Source organism: Glycine soja, chromosome 20 (genome assembly GCF_004193775.1).
Source record: "Glycine soja cultivar W05 chromosome 20, ASM419377v2, whole genome shotgun sequence".
NCBI classification, from domain to species: domain Eukaryota; kingdom Viridiplantae; phylum Streptophyta; class Magnoliopsida; order Fabales; family Fabaceae; genus Glycine; species Glycine soja.
In genome coordinates, this window is record NC_041021.1 from 11776961 (window position 1) to 11787427 (window position 10467).

The following is a 10467-nucleotide window of genomic DNA, read 5'->3' on the forward strand; positions in this document are numbered from 1 at the left end:
ATGACAATATTCAGAAAATAAATTTGAATCACGGGATGAATTTTTTTCGCTGCATGTAAAATTAAAAGTATTCTATATCAGCAAAATTAGTATTCAAATTAAAAGTATTCTATATCAGCAAATTGATTTTGGTACTGCATATCATTAACGATTCAAATTGATTTTGGTACTGCATATTATCAAGAAGAACAATATAACGATTGAAATTGATTTTGGTATTGCATATCATTATTCTATATAAGCAAAATTAGTATTCACCATAAAACTAAATAGAGACAACATCTTATCAAGAAGAAGAATATAACGATTTAGATTGATTTTGGTACAACATATCATTTGCTTTAATGTCTACATTGACTAAACAAATAAAAACTTCAAATTTAGGGGTAAAAATGTTGAATCTCAAGTACCCGTGAATTTGTTTTAGTCTATTTTCTGCGCTTGTTCTAAGAAATTGAAACTTTTTGGGGTAAAAATAACAAAGAAAAACGATAAGCTAACATGCATGTAAGAAAGGATGCATGATAACAGCACTAAAAGAGAAGTCGAACCTCGTCCAACACAAAAAAACAAAAATCTAACATGCATGTAAGAAACCATACATGAAACCAACACCGAAAAAGAAGGCAAACCTTGTTTGTATCTGGACAAATGAAGAAGAGAAAAACATCAATAATAGGAAGTCAAAAGTTACACATTTATAAAAGAAAATACAACAACAAAGCTACCATTAAAAAACAGAACAACAAAAGTACCATGAACAGAGAAAAACGATAAGCTAACATGCATATAAGAAAAGATGCATGAAAACAACATCGAAAGAGAAACCAAACCTCGTCCAACACGCATACATGAAAACAACACTGAGAGAGAAGACAAACCTTGTTTGTATCTGGAAAGATGAAGAAGAATAAAAAAGATGGAAGCGATTAACCACACAAAGAAGCAAGAAACAAACGGGAGCAAGTGCAAAGTGTGGTAAATTAGACACGTAACCACCCAAAGAAGCAAGAAGCAAATAGGAGCAGGTGCAAAGTGTGATAAATTAGACATGTAACCACCCAAAGAAGCAAGAAGCAAATAGGAGCAGGTCGAGTCTAGGAGCAGGTCGAGTCTGGAAATCAAACACGTGTAAGAAGCATGAGAGTGAGAAATGGAAAGGCTAAAAGATAAAAAAAACTAAGGAAATGAACATGTGTCCCAGCCTTAGTAGGGACATTTTAGAATTTTCCAGAGACTTCTCTTTTATTAGATAATATATAGATATATCATATTAAAAAAATATTTATTCTGTATGGGTGTATGTTTTCAATAAAAATACATTGTTTCCAACCAGAACTGTTTCATATTATAATTTTTTTTTTCTCTTCATTTTTTTCCTTTAAAATCAAACATATGCAGGCGTAGGAAAAGTCCCGAAACCCGAGGCACGCACGCGTCAGTGACATGCCTGCACGCACTTACTCGCCATGCGTGCGTTTCATCCTTCGAGCTCGCTCACTGCATCACCGCACCCAATCAATCCCACCCCTCCGTGCAATCAACACCAAACATGAATCAACGGTCCCCAACGCATGGAACCGAACCGCAGAGAATAATCGCGTTGTTGACTCACAAGAGAGAGAGAGAGACGATGACAAAAGAGGTGAGTGAGGATTTCATTTATAGTTTATAGAGAGAGAGAGCGTTGACACCTATCCATTTTGAAACCTTCTAAACTCACTCTCTCACTTTCTCACTCCCTCACTCCCTCCGTTGACGTTTTTGTTTTCTTTTTCTCTGTGTTCTGAAGAAGTTTTAGGGTTTCGTTTTGTTTCTCTCTTCGGCCACTTCAGGTCATTTTTTCCTTTTTTGTTTTCTGAATTTTTAACCGTTTCTTTTTGTTTTTTTGTTTGTGACTCTCTCTGGTGTTGTAATTTGTAGTGCTGCATTGCTCTTCTGGCTTCGGATTTTTTTAGCCGTATTATTTTTTTCTTTTCAATTTTGCTTTGTGAGAATGGTTGCCTTATTTTTTATTTTTTTCTGAAGTTGAAATGTAGTACTGTTTTTTTTTTCTTAGGGTTTTGGAAGTTGTTTATGTGTTTGCATGTGTTGGACATGGATCTTGCTTTTTTGACTGTTTATTTTGAAGGAAAAGAGGATTTTGCCTTGGCTACAAACCGTGTTTCGTTTCAGAAATGGAGTTTTCTGTTGTTGCTGGAGTTTTGTATGTTTTTCTTCACTGTTTTGGGTTTGCTCTTTTTTCGTTGTTAAAAGTTGTTATTTATAGCATTTTAGGACTTGTGTTGGTTTTCTTTTTTATAAGTTCTTTTAGTAAGTGGAAAACCCTAATTTCTGCAATGCATGTCTTTAACATTTGGTTGGGTTTGCTCTTTTTTCGTTGTTAAAGTTGTTATTTATAGCATTTTAGGACTTGTGTTGGTTTTCTTTTTTATAAGTTCTTTTAGTAAGTGGAAAACCCTAATTTCTGCAATGCATGTCTTTAACATTTGGGTGGGTATTTTTTGTTGAGGGGTTAGATTTATCTTCTGGATGCTGCTTTTACTGAAGGTGGTTTGAATGAATGCATGCCTTTTCTTTTGTTATCTATGTTAGAGGATGGTACGGCGTTTTAGACTGTTATTTGTTACAAAGGTTAGCCATGTTTTAAAAGTGTTGTGTATATACATTTAAGTAACCTTTGCTGCATTTAGTAATATTTTTGCAATTTATTTGTTGAAGCTTAGCTCTTGCTTTTATTGTTTTTTATTTTTATTTTTTTGGTATGGAATTAGTAATATGTAATGATCGAACTTAACATTTTGTTGCTGCCTTTTTGTTATGTATTCATGTTCACCAAAAGTAGTACATTGATTTTTGGAAGACACTCTTCAGTGACATTATGATTCTCAAGTGCTTGGTTTTGAATTGTGGTTGTGGTAAAACAATCTTTGATTTTGTGGAAAATTTAGACAAATGCTGCAGATGTGGCTGCAAGTGTGGTTGTTTAGGCTTACAAAACCTTGATATTTCTGTAGCAATTGCGGATGTGGGTCATTAATACCTTGTTCTTAGTATTGAATGCTTACCAAATTTACTTTATTATATTTGAGAGTTAAACTGGTTTAATTCTCTTTGAGAATGTTATTTATTTATTTTTAAAAAACCAAACATGGGGAATAAGGGATTCCAACTTCAGACTCATGGGAGACTAAAAAGTTTTCTTGTACCAAACGCCTCCTTAAACTTTTGTCATCTTCATAATTCTTCGTTTATGGATAATGTAATCCCCTGCTTTACCTTATATTCCTAACTTTGTCTATACAGGCTATGAATTCATTTGAGCCAGATGGAAATGGGAAGGAGTCACTGCCACCACCACCTCCTGTTGTTCCCTCTGATATTGTACCTCTCAAAGCAGAGGAGGTGCTCTGTACCCCTACCGAGCATATTAAGAAAAAGGCTTCCCGACTTCCAATAGCCAGATCTGGTCTGGGATCAAAAGGAAATAAAATACAATTACTAACCAATCACTTCAAAGTTAATGTTGCTAAAAATGATGGGCATTTCTTCCATTATAGTGTATGTCCTTCGATTAGTTTTTGGTTTAGTATTAATATCTGTGTTTTTGTTTAAGCTTGTCACTTAAAGTTGATGCTTATGTTATCACTTCACTTGATATGCAAACAGGTGGCTTTTACTTATGAAGATGGACGCCCTGTAGAAGGTAAGGGTGTAGGGAGAAAGATAATAGATAGGGTGCAGGAGACATATCATTCTGACTTAAATGGTAAGGACTTTGCATATGATGGGGAGAAAAGTCTGTTTACTGTTGGCTCTCTTCCTCAAAACAAGCTTGAGTTTGAAGTTGTTCTTGAGGATGTCACCTCTAACAGGTAGAAGTAATTAGAGAGCATTTAGGTGTTGTTTTGGCTCTCCAAATTGGTTTTCGTACTATTGTTTCAATAGCCTTTGATTTATTTTTTGTTTTCTAGGAATAATGGCAATTGCAGCCCTGATGGTCTAGGGGACAATGAGAGTGACAGAAAGAGGATGCGGCGTCCTTATCGTTCGAAGTCATTCAAAGTAGAGATAAGCTTTGCTGCAAAAATTCCAATGCAGGCCATTGCCAGTGCCTTACGCGGGCAAGAGACTGAGAATTTTCAAGAAGCCATCAGAGTTCTTGATATCATTTTGAGGCAGCATGCTGCTAAGCAGTAAGTAAATAGTGCTTTCTTTTTCTTAGCGTGTGGTTAACTGTTTAATATTTTTTTCTTAACATGAGTCTATCTGTACATTGTTTATTGCAGAGGCTGCTTACTTGTACGCCAATCCTTTTTCCACAATAATCCAAATAATTTTGCTGATGTAGGAGGTGGTGTCCTAGGCTGTAGAGGATTCCACTCAAGCTTTAGAACTACACAGAGTGGCCTGTCTCTTAACATAGGTTAAATTCGTTGCCTGTGCAATCTTCTCAAGTCAATATGTTTTGTCTAATTCTAGCAATCTCTAATTTGTTTAGATGTGTCAACTACAATGATAATTTCTCCTGGGCCTGTGGTGGATTTCTTAATTTCCAATCAAAATGTGAGAGATCCTTTTCAACTTGACTGGGCTAAGGTGAACAAGTTTTCTGAATACTTTTTCATCTCCCATCATTGATATTGTAAGGCTCAAATTTGATTCCCCCCTATCCCCTTTTAACATTTTAACAGGCCAAAAGGACCCTAAAAAATCTGAGGATTAAAACTAGCCCATCCAATCAAGAATTCAAAATTTCTGGGCTCAGTGAACTCCCATGCAGAGAGCAGACGTACTTATTTTCTTTGTTTTCATATTGTTAATTTCTTACACTGTATTTGCTGTATTGTAATTTTTGAGTTGTTCTTTAGGTGATGTGTTGAGGTTTTTGATGGTGTGTATTCTGCAGTTTTACTTTGAAAGGTAAAGGTGGGGGGGATGGTGAAGATGGTAATGAGGAAATCACTGTATATGATTATTTTGTTAAGGTTCGTAAGATAGATCTCCGATACTCTGCTGACCTTCCATGTATCAATGTTGGCAAGCCTAAACGACCAACATTTTTCCCCATTGAGGTAAATTAAGGGTTTTTTTTGTTCTCTAAACTGCATTTGTTTGCATTAATTCAGGAGGTACAGATTGATCTTAGCAACATATTGGTTATTAATGAATTTTCTTTCTTTTTTCTTGGTTCTTTTAGGTTTGTGAATTGGTATCATTGCAACGATATACAAAAGCTCTGTCCACGCTTCAAAGGGCTTCATTAGTGGAGAAGTCGAGGCAGAAGCCACAAGAGAGGATGAAAATTTTGTCTGATGTAAACGATTTTTTGCTACATTTTGAGTAGTATAATTTTGATTCATATGTCTAGGATAAGAAATCTTACTATTAACTTTTACTGAAGGCACTGAGAACAAGCAACTATGGTGCTGAACCTATGCTCCGGAATTGTGGAATTTCTATAAGCACTGGCTTCACTGAAGTGGAGGGCCGGGTGTTGCCTGCACCAAGGGTATATATATATATATTATATATATATATATATAGTTATAGTTATACCATTATGTTTATGAATCGTTTTATTAATTCTATTTTGTATATTAAAACAATGATCTTTTTTGTTGAGGTTTGGAAGTATCAATAGTAGTTTTCTTTTATGGTTAGAAAATGATTATTGAATCTTCTTCAATAGTTGAAGTTTGGCAATGGTGAGGATCTCAATCCTAGGAATGGGAGATGGAATGTCAGCAGAGTGGTATTTAATTCAATTCCCTTTCCTGTGAAGTTTTAATATTTTCTCCTTAATAACAATATTGGCTTAGGTTCTAACTTTTTGCATGCTGTGACGTACGAGGACTGTTGCTAACTTTCATGAATGCTTCAGAAATTTGTGGAACCATCAAAGATAGAAAGATGGGCTGTTGCTAACTTTTCTGCACGCTGTGATGTACGAGGACTTGTACGGGACCTCATTAGAATTGGAGATATGAAAGGAATTGTAAGTTCTTTAACTGCATATTTTTTGGTGTGAAAGAGCTATTGACTGACATTATGTTTTCTTTGATTTCTGCAGACTATAGAACAACCATTTGACGTGTTTGATGAGAATCCACAGTTTAGGCGTGCCCCCCCTATGGTTAGAGTGGAGAAAATGTTCGAGCATATCCAATCTAAACTTCCTGGGGCTCCTCAGTTCCTTCTCTGTTTGCTTCCTGATCGGAAAAATTGTGATATTTATGGTTAGTGTTTTTTGTGTGATTATATTTTTATGCCCAAGCAATTTTCAAGAGCCCTGAATAGAAATTGTCTTTTTTTCGTTGAAGGTCCATGGAAAAAGAAGAATCTTGCTGATTTTGGAATCATAAATCAGTGTATGTGTCCTTTAAGGGTCAATGACCAGTACCTGACTAATGTTATGTTGAAGATCAATGCCAAGGTTAATTTAATATTTTGGTTATATTGTACAGTATCTTTGTACATGATCATATAAGCATTTGCATGTAAACCATCTTATCTTAATTTTATAGTAAAAATAGATGAAGTTATGGAAACCTTCATGCCCATTCCTCACTTACTAGGATAAGGCGTGGTTGTTATGATTGATTTTTACTGCATGTGCCTGTAAACCATCTTGTAAACTGATGAAAACCTTCATGCCCTTCCCTACTTACTATTCTAAGGCTTTGGTTACAATTAATTTTTATTGCTTAGTTGATTCATTATGAAGGGTGTTTTCTTTCTGTTGAATTCTTTTATTGTTATGCAGCTTGGTGGGTTGAATTCATTGTTAGGCGTTGAACATTCTCCTTCTCTTCCTGTTGTTTCCAAAGCTCCCACCCTCATTCTGGGAATGGACGTGTCACATGGCTCACCTGGGCAGACTGACATTCCTTCAATTGCTGCGGTAAATGATAATTTGTCTTGTGTTTTATATGAACAGTGTTTCCAAATGCATATGGAAGCCTAATTTTCTGGATGAAGGTATATTGGTTTTTAGTTTTGGCCTGCATGTCTAATGTGTAAATATGCACATGCAGGTGGTCAGCTCTAGACACTGGCCTCTGATATCAAAGTATAGGGCATGTGTTCGTACGCAATCTGCAAAGATGGAAATGATTGATAATTTGTTCAAGCTAGTATCTGAAAAGGAAGATGAAGGCATCATAAGGTTAAAATTTGTCATTTTCTGGCAGATTCAAGCCACTGTAAACTAACTCCAAAGAATCATTTACAAAATATTTACGAGATCAAGGACCCACCCAATTGCATATTTTTTTCAGTTTAAGGACCTAATTAATAATTCTAGATAGTTCAGGAATTTGTTTAATAGTTTAGCTGTTTTTGTTTTTTCCAGTTGCAATAATTGTATATGCATTTTCTGTTGGTCCATGTACAAGGACTGCCTATACTGATGGGTTTCATCTATTGCAGGGAACTTTTGCTTGATTTCTATACAACTTCTGGGAGGAGAAAACCGGAAAATATAATCATATTCAGGTATGTTTTTCCTTCTTTGAGAATGCAGCTTCTGTTTATTTTTCTTATTTTTGCATTTTGATTGTTACATCTGTGTAAATGTTCAACTTTTATGGGTAAATCATTATTTCACCTAGTGAGATGAGGCTTTAGTTGTTGTATATAAACCATGTTTGATGTTTGATATATCTTATTATTGTGAAATTGTTCAATGTGTCTTGAAGTATCTTGCTATTTCAAATAATATATTATCTTGTACATTAACCTTGTATTTATTTTCTATAGATTGACATTCAGATATATATTTGATTTAATGTTAATGTTATTCATTTGATTCAACTGAACATTGTTTTTTCCGTTTTCTATATAATGTGTAGGGATGGGGTTAGTGAGTCACAATTCAATCAAGTTTTGAATATTGAACTCGATCGAATCATTGAGGTACTGATGCTGGTCAATTGTGCTTTTTTAGTACTAATCATTAGTCATAGAGAACTAATCTTTAAAATTTTAGGCTTGCAAATTTCTCGATGAAAATTGGGAGCCAAAATTTGTGGTAATTGTTGCTCAGAAGAACCACCACACTAGATTTTTCCAGCCTGGCTCTCCCGACAATGTCCCACCTGGCAAGTGTTCTGGGTCTTTACAGTAAGATTTTTTAATTGGAAAGTATCTGTTCCCTTATTATTTTTTTTTTGGCAGGAACTGTTATCGACAATAAAATTTGTCATCCCAGAAATTATGATTTCTACCTATGTGCACATGCTGGAATGATAGTGAGTATCCCAGCTATTTAATATATATGTTTCTGTACTGTTTTTCTCGTTTTGAAGTTGCATGATTGTGGCTTGTGTGGCTATCTAGTTGGCTTTTGTATCCCTTCTTGACCTTTGTCCGAAGTATGCAAGCCTTTTCTTATAGAAATCTATCTTTCTTTATCTTTTTTTAATTCCACTTGTTTGTAACTGATTTTTTATTGCTGATAGTCTGATAGTTAAAGAGAATATTTACTTTGATTCTAGTTTTTTTTTTGGTCAGCATTTACTTTGATTCTAGTATTCCACTTGTTTGTAACTGATTTTTTTATTGCTGATAGTCTGATAGATAAAGAGAATCTTTACTTTGATTCTAGTTATTTAAAGAGGTAGTGTGGAATAAAGGTTGGGGATTCTTATTTTCATTTTATTAAAATAGAGAAATCTAGTTACAGTTGAAGTATCTTCTATGAAATGGTAGTTGGTTGCATTACTCCATTTTTTCTGTAAACTGAGGAATTCTTCCAACGTCAAGTTTCATTTGCATTGTTATTTTGATCTGAGTTGAGTGCAGTATTATTTCTGCTGCATCGGGCTTCTACCATACATCTTTGTACATATTTTTAGTTGAACTCAATTTTTTTTTTGTTGACGTTGAATAGGATGTTTGTAAACGTTGTTCCCCCCCGCCCCAGAATGATCTCCCTTTGTACATTTGATTTTGATATAATCAACTGGTGTGTAAAGGTCCTTTTTTGTTTTTTCTGCCGTTTCCTCTATGCATTGCCTGGTCTTGCAGGCATTTAGGGAGTTGTGAAAAAGGTGCCCCTTCACCTGCCCTCAATTACTGTGTTAGTGTTGTTTATAAAGCTGTTGTACTTGAACTACTTAATGCCAATTGGTTGTTAAGATTACAGACATGGAGGGCTATATTTGATTCCTCTTTCCACATGTATTTATAACCTATAAATTAAATTAAATGTAGGTGGACCTAGTTGTGTGTGGGGAAAGGTTTTTAAAATTAAAAACTTTATTAACATTTGTTTTATATTCTCCCTCTAATTGTGGTGCCCAGGGAACTAGTAGGCCTACCCATTATCATGTGCTGCTTGATCAGGTTGGTTTCTCTCCGGATCAGCTGCAGGAGCTTGTCCATTCATTATCATATGTGTAAGTGGAAATTTGGACCTATTTGATTGCATTAGACTCATTTTACGGTTTCAGGTAAAGATCAATCTAAACAATGTAAATTGATTGTGAATATGGGCAGGTATCAGAGGAGCACTACTGCCATTTCTGTTGGTAATTAAATTTTGTACATTATTTATTCCAATAGATGGTTATTGTTTTGACCTAATTATTATTCGTGATTGAATTTTACCTATATATAATCTTCCTCGTTGCAGTTGCTCCAATATGCTATGCGCACTTGGCTGCTACTCAGTTGGGGCAGTTCATGAAATTTGAGGACAAATCTGAAACATCTTCAAGCCATGGTGGATTGAGCGGTGCAGGTGCTGTTCCCGTCCCTCAGTTGCCTCCCTTGCAGGAGAATGTCCGCAACACAATGTTCTTTTGTTGAGGCCTTAATGCTCTGCCCTGTCTCCTCAAGTGGTGAAAATTCTGTACATAAAACTATGTTTCTAATCTTGCAAGTTATGCGGACGAAGTTTATATTGTGGTAGACTTGGTCTTCTTAGCCATATTTAGTCTTTCTAGCACAAGCCTTTTCAAATGTTCGGGGACCTTACCTTACTTTTTGTAGCAAGACTCTCTTTAGCGCAACGTCTTTTTGTAGCAAGGCTTGATCTTCAGCACGTCTTTTGTTAGGCCCCCCCTTTTATAAGGTTTAATTGCACTTTTTACCTCGAATGCTGTAATTTATAGTGAATTTTACTTATCTCCAACAAATTACCTTGGCGTATTTTATTCCAAATTTTTAAGAAACTTAGATTTTATTGTGTTATTTTACTCCTAACGTAACTGTATTTTTTACTCCTATTTTTTTTTTATTTTCTTGGCAAATTTTATCCAATTTTTTTTTTCAAATTTTGTCCTCAACTTTTTAATTTTTTGGTAAATTTTATTCCCAATTTTGGTGTGTTGGTTTGTGCATACTAATGGATAAATGATTTGGATATAATTTGTAAGTTTGTTAGAAGTTATGGATAAAATGTGTTAAATTAAAAAATTGGAGGTAAAAAATGTAATTGAGTCTTTTTTTTTTATGATGGTA

General features: G+C 34.8%; 1 protein-coding gene across 2 annotated transcripts; it reads left to right on the forward strand.

The window, feature by feature from the left end:
* The first annotated feature begins 1426 nt into the window (after nucleotides 1-1426).
* Nucleotides 1427-10197, forward strand: LOC114401410 (protein argonaute 4-like). 2 transcript variants are annotated; one of them, XM_028363927.1, is made up of 23 exons: nucleotides 1427-1645; nucleotides 3307-3561; nucleotides 3670-3875; nucleotides 3975-4196; nucleotides 4290-4426; nucleotides 4502-4599; nucleotides 4695-4792; nucleotides 4910-5075; nucleotides 5201-5317; nucleotides 5405-5512; nucleotides 5693-5755; nucleotides 5885-5998; nucleotides 6074-6239; nucleotides 6324-6436; nucleotides 6767-6904; nucleotides 7038-7168; nucleotides 7432-7497; nucleotides 7854-7917; nucleotides 7991-8102; nucleotides 8179-8252; nucleotides 9307-9401; nucleotides 9502-9533; nucleotides 9638-10197. In XM_028363927.1, exons 1-23 carry the CDS (start codon nucleotides 1553-1555, stop codon nucleotides 9811-9813), a joined length of 2844 nt encoding a protein of 947 aa, XP_028219728.1. In that variant the 5' UTR covers nucleotides 1427-1552; the 3' UTR covers nucleotides 9814-10197. The 2 variants fall into 2 exon arrangements, with proteins under 2 accessions (XP_028219728.1, XP_028219729.1); XM_028363928.1 differs by lacking the exon at nucleotides 1427-1645 and adding an exon at nucleotides 1661-1835.
* The last annotated feature ends 270 nt before the right edge of the window (nucleotides 10198-10467 follow it).

Bases quoted from the DNA above. Each gene is read 5' to 3' on its own strand.
- LOC114401410 (XM_028363927.1), top strand. From the start codon at position 1,553: ATGAATCAACGGTCCCCAACGCATGGAACCGAACCGCAGAGAATAATC. The intron at 4,600-4,694 runs GTGAACAAGTTT...ACATTTTAACAG, and splicing joins TTCAACTTGACTGGGCTAAG to GCCAAAAGGACCCTAAAAAA. The intron at 5,513-5,692 runs GTATATATATAT...CTTCTTCAATAG, and splicing joins GGGTGTTGCCTGCACCAAGG to TTGAAGTTTGGCAATGGTGA.